The sequence below is a fragment of the Lactuca virosa genome, chromosome 1 (assembly GCF_052849685.1).
Source record: "Lactuca virosa cultivar CGN04683 chromosome 1, Lactuca_virosa_CGN04683_v6, whole genome shotgun sequence".
In the NCBI taxonomy this organism is placed as follows: Eukaryota; Viridiplantae; Streptophyta; class Magnoliopsida; order Asterales; family Asteraceae; genus Lactuca; species Lactuca virosa.
In genome coordinates this window covers 175,306,010-175,321,976 of record NC_136426.1, presented here as the reverse complement: position 1 = coordinate 175,321,976, position 15,967 = coordinate 175,306,010, and the positions used below count along the sequence as shown (strand labels likewise).

Below are 15,967 nucleotides of genomic sequence, written 5' to 3'. Positions count from 1 at the left end.
ACCTGATAAGTTCTAAAGATCACAAAGAAAGAAAAGTGTTAAAAACTCACAAATTGTATTCAAAACTTGATTTATTCAAAACTTGATTTATTCAAAACTGGATACAAGACCACGTATTTACAGGGGGGAAGAACATAGAGAGCCATGAATTAAAGAATTGTCATTAACTTAAAGTCATTTAACCCCCAAGTTAAGACTATGAATCTAGACAAGGTTTATCACAAAGTTCAAGTAACCTAAGACCCTTTTATCTTACAACACTTATTTAGGAGAAATAAAAACGAAAATTAAATATTAAAGTATAAAAAAACAAAATGGGCTTGTTAATGGCTCTTATTGGATCTTGTAACTCACTCTTGGACTTGAATTATTGTAATCCAATTTTGATCAGGTCTAATGGGTCTCCATACACTTTCTTGAGTACAAACTTCTCTAATCAACCCATTTAAAGCCTCCTTGAATGCTTTAGCTCGTGCCCTCGTAACCGGTCCATCGGGTATTTTAATTGGATCATTTATAGACAGGTGTGGGTTTGCATCAGGCTTGTCCCTCCCAACTTGTAAAGCAGGACTAGAAGATCATTATGATGATGTGAGAACAGTTGCTACATATGCTTTAACTCCCACTGCATCTACCATTGTTTCACTTAGTGGAGAAATGTTGCATCCTATTGTGATGTTACTTTGTGATATTTTCTTAATTTAGATGATTTAAGCTCTTCCACAAGCACGTAGTTTTTAACTACTTTCTTCTCGACACTTTTATTATAAAAAAATCTAAAAATCATTTTTGTATATATTGCAGTGTGATGAATCTACTCATAGAAATATATTCCCAAGATGAGACGATTTGTAGAATGTTCTCTGCATTCAAAGTAAAACAACGATTTGATCTAAATGAACAATAATCTCAATGAGCCCACCTGTAAGTAATCACCTGATTTCAAAGTTTTAAGTAATCAAAATTTTCAAAAACTAGAAATCTCATTATGTAACTAAGCTATTCAGAAAAATGACTCGTGATCACTTCACACCTCATATGTTCACTTTCCTGTCTATAATCCCCTCTTTTGGGACTGATTATGGTGAGTCTCTTCATGCATATGTTATTAAATTAGAGTCATACGAATTAAGAAAAATTCCTATTTTGCTGGGGTTTTTTCAAGTCTTAAGATGATATTATTTTTTACATTATTGGTATTCCATATTTCTGTAATGGCAAGCGTTTAGTTTTTTTTTTTTTTGTCTTGCTTTCTTGTTGATAAGTCTAAGTAAGCTTGTATGCGGATTGCAACAAATGATTTACAATTACACTTGATTAGTCTTTTTTCGTGTCCTATAATCTCTCTTTTTTACTTAGTTCCTAAATAGGAATCCTCGTATTTATTTTGAGAAATAAGAGGATGTTTGTTGGTTTAATTTTCATATGAAATTTAGTTAGGATTTGGCTACTTTGAGTGTTGATTATTAAACATTTTCATGGTAATTTGATAAAACAGAAGTTGATTAATAATCTTTTACCCATTATAACCCTGCCCCCTTCATGTTTATATTTTTTGCTTTTTTTAATTCTTTTTTCTAATGTAAACAAAGTTGTGATTCTTTTTCACAACCAATTCTATACGTGGTTGGCGAGACCGTCTTCTATTTTTTATATAGAAGATTAAAATATAAAATCAAAAGATTGCTTTTTACTGAAGCTTGACGTCATTCAAACGAACTAGTAATAATGTATAAGCATACGCATATGTATATGCATATACTTATTAATATGAATATACATATACCTATAAATATGCATATGCATATACTTATAAATATGCATATGTCAAATATTTATTCTTATGTATATACATATGCATAATAATCATATTTATTGAATTGCCTTATGCTTATACTTATTTTTATACATATGCATATGCATATGTGTATGAAGTATTCATATGCATATGCATATATATTTATTCATATGTATATTTATATCATTACTCTTATGCATATAGAGTCATTAAAAATATTTTTCAAAAATGTTCAAGTGCATATATATATATATATATATATATATATATATATATATATATATATATATATATATATATATATTAAAATACATTTTTTTGAATAATTCTTTTTTTTTTAAATATTAATTTCAAAATGAAATAAATATTTTTGCTTATTTAATAAATTAAAAAAAATAAAAATAAAAAAATATTTTTTTTTGAAATAAACGAAAATATACCTTATGTTTTGAAATTAAGATTTAAAAGAGAAATTTTTCTAAAAAATGCATTTTTAATGCATACTGATATTTCTTTGTACATATTTACATTTAAAAAACGCAAATCTACTTGCATATATATATATACATTACAGCCTCACCTAAGATTAGGTACTAAATCTCTAAAATATGTTGTTTTAACTTAATAATTATACTCGATTTGGTTTTCACTTGGTAAATATATCGTCCCCAATAACATTTTTTTCCTCCATTTTCCTTTTACTATCCTTGTTTTCTTTACTCCATTATCGATTATTACTTCACCCTAGTGAACATTGTTTTCTATCGTCATAAAGGTCGAAGATAATCAATGTTCTTGCTTCCGTATCAAGGCTATTGTGTATATCGTGAAGCTACATCTTCAAGTGTTAATCGTGAATTCCTAATTGCAATCTTTTTGTAGTAAAACAATGTATTTTCATGAGGTTTAGTACCTAAGCTTAGGTGGGTCTGTAATGTATATTTACTTTTCGCATATATATATATATATATATATATATATATATATATATATATATATATATATATATATATAATTGCATGCATATATGAAATTTGGTACCTAAATTCATTGTAGATAAAAATTTGGTATAAGAAATTCTTAATTGTAAGTAGTACAAAATTTACAACATAAAGTACAAACGTTTTGTGCATTGAACACATATTTGTCAACAAAAGTTAACATTTTGCTGAGCCTTTGAATTAGTATTCCTCAATTTCAACCCATTAATCTGGAGTCTATGCTAAATCGTCATATCTAGGCAAAGATCTCGCCATTCTGTCCTGACTTCACCAATATCTCTCCTATTTTAAGAATTGCAATGCTCATTCTTTCTACCATCTCTCCTCAGCCACACTCACCATCTCTCAACATATTTCTGTAATTTTCTCTCCTGAAAACCCTAAATCGAACACTGCAAACACCAACTTCATAACATTTATTAGTCATCGTCCTAACGATTGAAACTATCTCCGTCATCAGTTAAGGAAACCACCACTACCACCAATCTCCTAATTTTTTCTTCCTCCTCGAACTGAGACTTAGTCGTCGTTTAAAAACACGTCTCTCTCTCTCTCTCTCTCTATATATATATATATATATATATATATATATATATATATATATATATATATTCGGAATCTTATTCCTTTGATGATTTGGTTTAATTATTTTTCTAAAAGTTTTTGGAGTTGGTTTTGGTTTCCTCTTTATTCTGGTTTTCATTTGATTTTATAAATTAAGTAGATTTTCTTTGTGAAATTCATTGTAGATTTTTGATTTTATTCGAGACACACTTTTTTCCTTTTAATGGTTACGTCTTCAATCACCTAGCACCATCGTTTCAATACCAGAAAGAGATGGAAACCCAAGAAGATCGATATTTGGGAATGGTTGGATTTTAGTAGACGATTTTGTGTAGGAATTTCATCGAGACATGATATATATTCATTGCTTTTCTCCTAAAGTTGATTCTTAAGTTTTTTATCACATGCCCCAAATCATTGATATGCTAAACTAGATATCTTTTTAATGTTCATTGAAGTGATAAAAATTGTTGGAATCAGGCCCCTCTTTTGTCAACTGCAAACTGAAGATTCAACCCCTATTTGTTATGTGGGAAATATGTAGAAGAAGAAGAAGTAATAGTGACTCAAAATGGCTACAACTTTATTCAGAAAATAGATGGCTTTTATAGCCTACAAAACCTAACGACTCCAAACAAAAACAATCCCACGTTTACTATTTTCTAGCACCCTAACTACCGATCTAAAAGGCCCAAAAGACTTGGTCCATATGACTCATTCAACCCATGACCTACTACGTTTTATGCAATTACTAAATTAAATACTAAACTAAAATAACCTGTCAAGATTAAACCCAACATTCACCCCCTTAATCTTGACAATCTTGATCTTACTTCTCTTGCTATCCAAATCATTTTATTCAATCTTGCTACTTGCTTTGAGAACACAAAGTTCTTATATCTTGCTCTTGCTTAACTTTCGAGTTCCAAAAAATTTCTTGCATCTTGCTACAATCGTTCATGCTACAAACCCAGAACTTTTTACTTGCTATTGTCTGCTACTTGCTACAGACTTCTGGTTTGCTACTTGCTACAAACCTCTTGCTTGATATCTTCCTTTTCCTGTGATCAACAAAGCATGATCAACCTTGCTACTTGCTTCTCTTGCTTACTGAATCTTGCTAACATACAACAACCTTCTGCTGCAACATCTTTCTTCATCTCCACCTGCTTTCAATCTTCGGGATCACACCTTCAAAGTCGGACTGTCAACAAGACTGCGAGCCATTAACTCCACAGCAGAGCTAGAACACACCACGGTCGAAAAACCACCCTGATTTGATCCTCCTTTCTGTGTTTCTTTCATTCTCAAGAAAGCAACATCCAACAAGTTGCATGTCACAATCTTCACCTTGATGCTTGTTTTTTTTTCTCAGATAAGCAAGCAACTGGCCTTTCTTCTTTCTTGTCTTTCTTTCTTTCTTTCTATCTTTCTTTATTTCTTCTTTCTTCTTTCTTCTTTCTTCATTCTTCTTTCTTTCTAGCAGTCTTCGCTGCTGTAGTAGTCAATCTTCAATTCTTCATTCTTCTTTCTAATTTGCTGCTGTGCAGCGGTCTTTCTTCTTTCTGCTACAAACCAGATATGACCCTTCCTCTTGGCTGTGACTGAGTACTTCTTGGTCTTAAAAGTTTCTGGGGTTTTCACTTGAGTACTCAACCCCTTCATGTTCTTCTTTTTCTTCTTCTTCTTCTTCTCTCCTTTCACCATTTTATCTTCTGATCTCACATGCTTCTTCTTTTCCGTTCTCAGCCCTACAGCCAAGGGCTGCTCCTCCTTTCTCTACACCGACTCTCAAACCTGCTTCAACCCGCTCTGATACCAAATGTTGGAATCAGGCCCCTCTTTTGTCAACTACAAAACCAAAGATTCAACCCATGTTTGCTACGTGAGAAATATGTAGAAGAAGAAGAAGTAATAGTGACTCAAAATGGCTACAACTTTATTTAGAAAATAGATGGCTTTTATAGCCTACAAAACCTAATGACTCCAAACAAAAACAATCCCACGTTTACTATTTTCTAGCACCTTAACTACCGATCTAAAAGGCCCAAAAGACTTGGTCCATATGACTCATTCAACCCATGACCTACTACGTTTTATGCAATTACTAAATTAAATACTAAACTAAAATAACCTGTCAAGATTAAACCCAACAAAAATATTCTATGAAATGAAAGTACTTATTATACTTCTGATTTCTGATTGATGTTTACATCTATCATAGACCGTTTATAATGGACGTGCGTACAGAGTTGAAGGTGTTGCGTATTTTTCAGTTTATTGGTGTCCTGAATAGTGATGAATTTCTAGGCAGATGTTGGAAGATAATCATGCCAGTGACAATTAACTCTAGGAAAAGATATCCAACTGGTTTTGCTCTATGGAAAGTAAGTTCCTAATTTGTTGCTTAAAGCTACAGGTAGTTGAGTAATTTTACGTATATCTCAGTAATCAGTCCTCTTATGTCAACATGCATCGTGATTTGACCCAATCATATATCATTGGCTGCAATAGAATTACACTTCATGGATTCTGATAGAATTGGAATATGATATTCCATTCCATAGTGTCCATGTTGATGCCACTGGTGTTTTGAACCATAGAATAGTCTGTTTAGCTACTTCTTACATTTGTTTTCATACTTGCTATTGATTTTAAACTCCTTTGTTTCCCAGTAAGTGTTGTTGCTAATTTGAGTACCTTTTTATTATTTTGGTTGGCATATTATGTTGCAACCAAGACTAGAATTAACTGATTCGTTTTAAAGGCACTGTGTTAAGTTTTTTTCTATGTTTTTTTTCTAACTTGGGTGTGCTATGGCTTTAGCAGCCTACTGATCAAGAAATCTTCTCTTTATAAGAAGAGCCATAGAAAGCTCTCTATCATAATAATATAAGCTTTGACAAAGTTACTTTATCATCATTATAATGATCGATAGTTATTTGGCAACTAAAAACTTATTTATAAACATAAACAGGTCGGTTCTATGCCTTTGAGACAGTTCACAAACTAGATCCAACACCTGATGATGATGTTGTTCTTCAATTAAAGTCTCTCCTTCTTCCTCGCCTGGGAAGGGTATGTGTTCTCTTCTCTTCCTTCTTTCATCATTTACTCATAACCATATTTTAAAAAATCAACCTATGATGGTGGAAAATATTGAGAGTTTTTGTTTTTGTTTTTTTTTTTTTTTTTGCATAAATGGGGTTTGGTTTATAAGCCCTTTGCAAAACCAGGATCACTTTTTGTGTAGCTCCCTTGCAGACAACCGACTTTTTGTATTTGTAATTTTAACCTATAAAATCTAGGAAAATCTCCAGAAAAGTCCTAAAATTATAGTCCAATTTATGAAAAAGTCCCGAAATAAATTTTGTTTACAGAAAAGCATAGAATACCGGCTAAAACATCGAAAAACCCTTTTTTGGCCGGTTTCATAGATTTAGCGGTATTCTGTCATTTTTCGTTAGTTTGCTCAAAATATTAGGACTTTTCCGAAAATTACTCGATAACCAAAATATTGGGATATTTTTGAAAATTACTATGGAATTAATGGATATTATTATTAACAAATCATTAATAAACATAAAAAATATTTTTTATTATAAAAAAATGAAATATATTTGTTGCTAATTTTTATGAATAGAATGGTCGACTAGGTACTCCTTAATTGTTTGCTAACGACTTCAAACTCCCTATATTCCTCCTATGCATCATTGTGGGTGTCATTGGGAAATGTACTATGTAAGTTTCTTCAATTAAATACAAGAGTTGATAATATTTATTAATACACAATCAATAAGTGTCTACTTGCTATTAAGCGTGAGGCTATAGGATGCCTCTTGTTCAACTATTGAACCATTATACTTCAACTCCTATACTTTTAATTAATCCAATTAATCCTAAAATTAATTCCAATTAATGTCTGATTAATTCTTAATTAAATATTACTATTTCTAATTAATATATTGTTCTCATAGTATATCAAAAAAATCATTTATTTAATTTCTAATTAATTCATTAACCAAGTAATAAATTAATAAACCAATCTCTCTCTAAAAGCTATCATTTTCAATTGCTAGGTTTGAGGGCAACTCAAAAGGACAGTGCTACTATCAATTAAAGTTTATATAAATTATAGTTATGGACTTAAACACCTAATCCTACAAAACTATCACCCATGGTTCACTTTTTCACTTTGGATAGATGAGTGTTAGCCAATGGTTGTTACCATGTAAGGTATGAATGTCGGGTGATAGTTAGGTTAAACAACATAAGAGGAACACGAACATTAGATGAACACTCACTGAGTACATCTCGCCATCATACCCACAACGATACATATAAGGAACATAGAGAGTTTGAAGTGCTCAACAAGTTATAGAGAAGTACTTAGACCACCAATTTATTTGCAACAAATGTATTTCCTTTTTTTATAATAAAAATATTTGTTATGTTTATAAATGATTTGTTAATTATAATATCTATTAATTCCATGATAATTTTCAGAAAAGTCCAAATATTTTGGTTATCGAGTAACTTACGGGAAAGTCCTAAAATTTTGAGCAAACTAACGAAAAAGGACAGAATACCGGCTAAATCTGCGAAACCGGCAGAAAAGGATTTTTCGAAGTTTTAGCCGGTATTCAGTGTTTTTCTGTAAACAAAATTTAGTTTGATATTTTTTCATAAATTGGAATAAAATTTTAGGACTTTTCTGGAGATTTCCCTAAAATCTCCAAGTTTAATCCTCCATTTTATATCAAAGCTTTTGTTTATATCATTTTATTTATAAACATTTTATTTTTGCAACCATATCATATTTACTTGATTTTTTTTCTATTGAAAATATATTATTGGAATTACTGTTGTTAGGGATAAGAATGGACATACACACAACATTCAAACGATTAAAGATGAGAAGAAAATAGTGAAATACTTTATGTTGTTAGAGAGATTCATTTATTAATTATATAACAGGATCTTAAGTTTAGTCTACAACAAGTAGATCAAATTTTTGTATGGTTTTAAAATAGTTCCACTGCATCCCATATTACATTAATTCTCAAAGATTTAATTTTGATCTCCCTCTTTGTATTCTATTTAGGAAGGAGAAACAACTTTAATTAGATTTAATTTTGATCTCCCTCTTTGTATTCTATTCAGGAAGGAGAAACAATTTTAATTAGTTTTAAACGCAGTGATGGTAGTGAAATTTTGGCCTTTTATCAGTATTATTGTGAAAAGTACATTGAAGGCTTGCAAAATGCTTATAAAACTGAGAGGTAAACATCTTCATGGCTGTGTGGCTTCTTTTCATTTTCAGCATGCTGAATCCAGAAATTTACAGGAGTGTCCACACCCGCCTTACAAAAGCTTATCAAACTGCTGGTGTTCTTTTTGAGGTATCAAAGGTTGTCAATCTGATAGATGGAGTTGAGGTGGCAAAGGAGGTAATGTTGGACATTTTTGTTTTTTCAAGAAATTCATTTAATAAATCGTTAATCTCATTAAAAAACCTTATATTTTGTGTTTTTTTCTGTATTAAACCTTATCTTTATTTGTATCATGAAAAAGGCCTTGTATTTTTTCCAGTCTTGCCCTTTTAGTTATTTTTCTCCAAAAAAAAGTGGGTTCAACTAAAAAAAAACCATATATTTTGTGTTTTATTTTCTGGATTAAACTTGAAATTTATTTTTTGTCTGAAAAAGACTATATTTTAACGTTTTTTTTCCGAAAAACCCTCAACTTTGCATTTTTTTCCGAAAAAAAAACCCTCAACCTTCTAGATGCTTCGAAATAAACCCTGAACTTTTTTAGTTTTCTCGAAAAAAAACCCTTACATTTTACAATTTTTTTGGAAAAAATGACTAAAAGGGCGGGTTAGGAAAAAATGAAAAAAATACAAGGTATTTTTCTAGCAAAAAATAAATTTGACAATTCTTTATATTTGTTGATGCAATCTTGGTGAATTATTACTGTCTACTTGTCCATAGATACGGGAATTACACAAACAAGTTACTGAAAAAGAAGCAATGCATATTCATAATATCCTTCCACTTGACACTGAAACATCAGATCAACCGCTGGTAAGACATCCAGATGTTTGTTTTATATATATATATATATATATATATATATATATATATATATATATATATATATATATATATATATATATATATATAATGGTCCATTAATATTAATTAGTCCACATCATGTCCCATGTATATGAAGCAGCCAAACCACCCCAAAATCCCCTTCCAGGCTATAAAAGATTGTACCCAAGACTTCAGTGAAAGAAATTGCATCGGGAAGGGTGCATAGGGAAGGGTCTACAAGGAAATCCTCACCTGGGGGGATTATGTAAACCAGCTAGTTGCTGTAAAACGGCTAGATGTCACCGGGTTTCAAGGTAACAAGGAGTTCCACACTGAGCTCACAATGCTTTAACAGTTTCAGCACGAAAACATTATAACCGTAATAGGGTTTTGTGATGTTAACAAAGATATGATCCTGGTTTATGAATATGCAAGCCATGGGAGCCTCGACAAGTATTTACATGACCCTGCTATGTCATGTGAACTCTCATGGCCACAACTGCTCAAAATATGTGTTGGTGTTGCTTCTGCATTGGATTATCTTCATAATCACGTGGCAGAAAAACATAGAATAATACACCGTGATATAAAAAGCGCGAATATTTTGTCGGATGAGAATTGGAATGCAAAACTTTCGGATTTTGGGTTGGCTAGGATAGGACTAGCAAACCAAAGTAACACCGTAGTGATCACTAACCTTGCTGGCACACATGGTTATTGCGACCCACAATACGAAAGAACAGGTCTTTTAACAAAAGAATCGGATGTATATTCCTTCGGTGTGGTTTTATTTGAAGTTTTATGTGGAAGGCTGGCATGTGCCATGAATTACCATGATGAGCGGCGATTCCTCCACCATTTGGCCCGAACTTGCTACAGAAATGGAGAGCTAGACAAGATTATTGATCACAGAATAAAGAAAGATATTAAACCAAGAACATTGCTCAAGTTTTCAGCTATTGCGTATCAATGCTTGCAAGAAACTCGAGAAGAATGACCTGCTTTTTCTGAGGTTGTATTCCAACTTAAGAAGGCCATGAAAATTCACGTAAGTTTCACTACCATTTTTATCAATTCCATCAATATGGACATGTTCTAAGGCGAACATAATATTATCTACATAGAAGTGCATGATTTACTGATACATCACTTATTTTTATTTATTATCAGTTAGAAGATGAGATCCTCTAAGATGAAGTAATTATTCAGGATGACATGTCCTCCATGACTTGCAAATGTCGTTCTTCAGGGATTTAGATCACTATCATGATGACTGATGAGAAGCTTGTTGCTGTGAAAGTGTGATGCTGTCAGTTACTTTCTAATAAGTTCATAATCGTCATTTTCATCTATTATTTACATGATCGTATCTTTATCTCCCGAATACTCAGCCTGTCGAAGAAGACAAACTAAACTACTGTAAGATTTTCATCCTTTGAATGTTAACTAATGAAAACGATATTGAAAATTTTGATATGATATGTTTGGTGAAATTAGATTTCTTATGGTTGTAATTAGAAATAAACTGCATCCATTAACGTAACAGATGAAACAGATCTGTTCAATCAGCATCTGATGTTCCTAACTACCAAGAGAGTAGTCCACTGTTTGTCTGGGGATAGATAATGTCTTTTTAGGGAAAAGGGCGTTTTTGATATATGGTGTATTAATCTTGTCTTTTTACAAAGTTTAAACTTTCTCTTTGGTTTATGTCTGAATTCAGTTCAACTGTATATATATACTTGGGGTATTCTGTAAGAAGAATTTGAAGAAACTATGGCTCATGAGCAACAAAGAGCTGCTGTTGGGGACTCAAACAGATGGAATTTAGATGGAATTGCATTTTTGGACAATGAGATGCTCCCTCCATCTCTTGTTCGGATTGGGCCTATTCTTCGTGTTGCCAATGAAATTGAGTGGGTCAATCCGAGGGTTGCCTACCTTTGTAAGTCCCCATTCCATATTAGCACAATAAAGATAAAAGTTTTGAAAATGTTTGATATGAACTATATAACAAGTAAAAGACATAGAACGGCTAGGGTTTCGTATTATTATCAAAATGAGAAGTACAATTACAATGAAAAGGAAAAAACATAACTAATTAGGGTTTCCTAGCTAATGGGCCAACATAATACCCAATATAAAATAAAGCCCAAACTCTTGTTATGCTAATATTTGAGACAAAACACCTGTTATTTGTAACGAGCCTAGAGCCACAACCAAGTCATTTTATTTAATTAAGGCATTACAGCGATTCAAAGAAATATGATTTGGAATGAATTCTTGCAAATGACATGTTTAGTGATAATTATTAAAAATGGTGATCTCATTTGATAAATTGTATGACAACCAATATTAATTAATTGTATAAATGTTATGGTTGAACTTTGAACTTCCTAGCAAATTTCACCACCACTGATAGCAATGAAGTGTCTACTATATGTGAGTGTCCACCTTCCTAGAGTACAATTAAACCTCATTAGTATATATAAACCATTTCATCAAGAAATCTTCTCTTTGTAAGAAGAGCCATAGAAAGCTCTCTATCATAATAATATAAGCTTTCACAAAGTTATTTTATCATCATTATAATGACCGATAGTTATTTGGCAACTAAAAACTTATTTATAAACAAAAACAGGTCGGTTCCATGCCTTTGAGCTAGTTCACAAGCTAGATCCAACACCTGATGATGATGCTGTTCTTCAATTGAAGTCTCTCCTGCTTCCTCGCCTAGGAAGGGTATGTGTTCTCTTCTCTTCCTTCTTTCATCAATTTCTCATAACTATTTTTTAACAAATCAACACTATAATGGTGGAAAATATTGGAAGTATTTTTGCATAAGTGGGGTTAGCTTATAAACCTTTTGCAAAACTAGGGTCACTTTTTGTGTAGCTCCCTTGCAGACCACCGACTTTTTTTATTTGTAATTTTAACCTATAAAATTTACAAGTTTAATCCTCCAATTTGTATGAAAGTTTTTGTTTATATCATTTTATTTATAAACATATTATTTTTACAAGTTTATTTTTTTCTATTGAAAATATATTATTGGAATTAATGTCGTTAGGGATAAGAATCGACATACACAAAACATTCAAACGATTAAAGATGAGAAGAAAATAGTGAAATACAAAATTTTATGTTGTTAGAGAGATTAATTTATTAATTGTATAACAGGATCCTATGTTTAGTCTATAACAAGGAGGTCAAATTTTTGTATGGTATTAAAACAGTGCCACTGCATCCCATATTACATTAATTCTCATAGATTTAATTTTGAACTCCCTCTTTGTATTCTATTCAGGAAGAAGAAACCACTTTAATTGGAGTACAAAAACGCAGCGATCCTCGTGAAATTATGGCCTTTTATCAGTATTATTGTGAAAAGTACATTCAAGGCTTACAAAATGCTGATAAAACTGATAGGTAAACATCTTCATGGTTATGTGACTTCTTTTCATTTTGATACTGATTGCAGAAATTTACAGTAATGTCCGTACCCGTCTTACAAAAGCTTATCAAACTGCTGCTATTCATTATGAGGTTTTGGTGGCTGTATGCCCTATGAGTAAGGTGTACCCTGAGGTATGAGAATTACACGAACTGGTTACTGAATACATTCATTTGACAATTCGTTATATTTGTTGATTCAATCTTTGCGAATTATTACCATGTACGTGTGCATAGATATGGGAATTACACAAACAGGTCACTGAGAAAGCAGCACTGCATATTCATAATATCCATCCACTTGACACTGAAACTTCACATCAACCGCTGGTAAGACATCCAGAGGTTTCTTATTTAAATCATGTATATATGCATATTGTTATTAATTAGTCTACATCATGTCTCATGTATGTGAAGCAGCCAAACCACCCCAAAATCCCCTTCCAGGCTATAAAAGATTGTACCCAAGACTTCAACGAAAGAAATTGCATCGGGAAGGGTGGATATGGAAGGGTCTACAAGGGAATTTTCACCTGGGCAAATCATGTACACCAGCTAGTTGCTGTAAAACGGCTAGATGTCACCGGGTTTCAAGGTAACAAGGAGTTCCACACTGAGCTCACAATGCTTTCACAGTTTCAGCACGAAAACATTATAACCCTAATAGGGTTTTGTGATGTTAACAAAGAAATGATCTTGGTTTATGAATACGTACGCCGTGGAAGCCTCGACAAGTATTTACATGACCCTGCTATGTCATGTGAACTCTCATGGCCACAACTGCTCAAAATATGTGTTGGTGTTGCTTCTGCATTGGATTATCTTCATAATCATGTGGCAGAAAAACATAGAATAATACACCGTGATATAAAAAGCGCGAATATTTTGTTGGATGAGATTTGGAATGCAAAACTTTAGGATTTTGGGTTGGCTAGGATAGGACTAGCAAACCAAAGTAACACCGTAGTGATCACTAACCTTGCTGGAACGCATGGTTATTGGGACCCACAATACGAAATAACAGGTCTTTTAACAAAAGAATCGGATGTATATTCCTTCGGTGTGGTTTTGTTTGAAGTTTTGTGTGGAAGGCTGGCGTGTGTCATAAATTACCATGATGAGCGGCCATTCCTCCACCATTTGGCCCGAACTTGCTACAGAAATGGAGAGCTGGATAAGATTATTGATCATAGAATAAAGAAAGATATTAAGCCAAGAGCATTGTACAAGTTTTCAGCTATTGCGTATCAATGCTTGCAAGAAACTCAGAGAAGAACGACCTGCGATTTCTGAGGTTGTATTCCAACTTAAGGAGGCCATGAAAATTCAAGTAAGTTTCACTACCGTTTTTATCAATTCCATCAATATGGACATGTTCTGAGGCGAACATAATATTATCTACGTAGAAGTGCATGATTTACTGATACATCCTTCATTATCAGTTAGAAGATGAGGTCCTCTAAGATGAAGCAACTATTCAGGATGACACGTCCTCCATGACTTGCAAATGTCGTTCTTCAGGGATTTAGATCAGGAACAAGAGATTTTACCTCACCTTATGAGATGATCATCTTCTTGATTGATGACTTCTCTCCTTGTTTTTCTTCATTTTGATTCTTTAGTTGTTGCTTAATTATGTTTTCTTTTATTTTCTTCTTGTACAGCTCCTGCGTAAAATTTTCTCATTATCAAACGTGTTTTTATCTAAAATGAAACATTTCACATCACAAGTGGAAACGCATGATCTGCATAGTGTTTACCCCTTCAACAATATTGATGACGATACATTTCTTGTCGGCATGGTTGGTGGTGTAGTTTTGTATATTTGGCTTTTTATGTGATGATTGTCTTCCGTATTTAATTATTATATATGGTTTCTGTCTCCAAATCAAATTACCCGTTTGTGAAATGTTTCCTTAATTATAATTAGGCTGTCACAATGTGGGATATTCATGTAGAAGCTAGTGGTGCTTGAATTTGACAAAGTCAGTGTCGGTATCAAAAATTGCTACAACAAATATGAGATTTCCCTCTTCCTTGGTGTGATGAAGCAATAAACGGTGACCTAGTTAAGAATCAAGCAATTCCTCATCAAATTCTATCTTAAAGTGCAATATATCAACATAAGATGAAAGGGGATGAGGGAATGACGAGTTTGAGTTCCACATGAAAATTCTAGGGTTAGAGTTTGAAGTTCAAGTGAGAGATTGAAGTCATCAACAAGGATTGAGTGCATTTGAGGTATAAATCTCATCTTATAAACTCCATTTTCTAGTTAGGGTTTTCAGTATAATCTCAAATCCAATTTTAACATGTTTTGATGCTTAGGGTTTTGTTTTCTTAACATTCCTTGAGTGGTGTATATCGTTCTAAGCTCAATTATATCACTCACTTGATGGATTTGATGTTTGGTAAAAATCTATCCATGAACCCTAGAATCTTAAATTAAGGATTGTGAGTTGTTAAGTTATTGAAATGGTTCTATGATTATATGTGAAGTTTTGCTGCTATAAATTCATATTGGATGCACAAACTCAATAAATGAGAGAATTCATGTTCGGATGATTGGAATTAAGAATTTATGGTTTATTTACGAACTTCGATATAGATTTAAACATCTAAGTATGTAAATGATATTCTAGTCATGAATTGATAAATTTATTATGATTATGATGCTTAACATGAAGAATTTATTGATCCTAAAGTGTTCTAAGGATTTGTTAACACATTGGATATGAGAGTTTAAAACCAGAATGTGTTTAGTATGGATTTGATTGTTGAATGATGTATTTCAAGGAATTTGATGGTCAATACGAGTAGTTGATATTCATAGATATTAAATTGATATTTAGCTGATGAATTTGATGCTAAAAATGAAGGATTATCTAAGCCATAATAGATCCAAAGGATTGTTTGGCCATAAGCGAAATTTAGGAGACTATGGACTGGATTTGGTAATTCCATAGTTACATTAAGTGCCTAGAATCTTTTAGAATGTGTTTTAGCATGTTGTTATGCACTTGGAAACATTTATGTGGCTATTCAATAGTTTG

The 15,967-nt window shown here is 32.3% G+C and overlaps 2 protein-coding genes and 1 long non-coding RNA gene across 3 annotated transcripts; all 3 read left to right on the top strand.

Moving 5' to 3' along the window:
• Nucleotides 1–5,597: 5,597 nt before the first annotated feature.
• On the top strand, nt 5,598–10,458 carry LOC145124237 (putative receptor-like protein kinase At5g39000). Its single transcript, XM_079059507.1, has 5 exons — nt 5,598–5,750; nt 8,527–8,645; nt 8,687–8,813; nt 9,357–9,449; nt 9,817–10,458. The coding sequence occupies exons 1-5, from the start codon at nt 5,598–5,600 to the stop codon at nt 10,456–10,458; spliced, it is 1,134 nt and encodes a 377-aa protein (XP_078915633.1).
• A 779-nt stretch (nt 10,459–11,237) lies between these two features.
• On the top strand, nt 11,238–13,055 carry LOC145124231 (callose synthase 2-like). Its single transcript, XM_079059498.1, has 4 exons — nt 11,238–11,406; nt 12,103–12,203; nt 12,769–12,890; nt 12,953–13,055. The coding sequence occupies exons 1-4, from the start codon at nt 11,238–11,240 to the stop codon at nt 13,053–13,055; spliced, it is 495 nt and encodes a 164-aa protein (XP_078915624.1).
• Nucleotides 13,056–13,142: 87 nt separating this feature from the next.
• On the top strand, nt 13,143–14,575 carry LOC145107500 (uncharacterized). The gene is made up of 3 exons (XR_013707882.1): nt 13,143–13,244; nt 13,335–14,244; nt 14,357–14,575. It is a non-coding gene; the product is annotated as an uncharacterized LOC145107500 (long non-coding RNA).
• Nucleotides 14,576–15,967: the final 1,392 nt, after the last annotated feature.

Bases quoted from the DNA above. Each gene is read 5' to 3' on its own strand.
- LOC145124237 (XM_079059507.1), top strand. From the start codon at position 5,598: ATGGACGTGCGTACAGAGTTGAAGGTGTTGCGTATTTTTCAGTTTATT. The intron at 5,751-8,526 runs GTAAGTTCCTAA...TATTCTATTCAG, and splicing joins CTGGTTTTGCTCTATGGAAA to GAAGGAGAAACAATTTTAAT. The intron at 8,646-8,686 runs GTAAACATCTTC...TTTCATTTTCAG, and splicing joins AATGCTTATAAAACTGAGAG to CATGCTGAATCCAGAAATTT.
- LOC145124231 (XM_079059498.1), top strand. From the start codon at position 11,238: ATGGCTCATGAGCAACAAAGAGCTGCTGTTGGGGACTCAAACAGATGG. The intron at 11,407-12,102 runs GTAAGTCCCCAT...AAACAAAAACAG, and splicing joins TCCGAGGGTTGCCTACCTTT to GTCGGTTCCATGCCTTTGAG. The intron at 12,204-12,768 runs GTATGTGTTCTC...TATTCTATTCAG, and splicing joins TGCTTCCTCGCCTAGGAAGG to GAAGAAGAAACCACTTTAAT.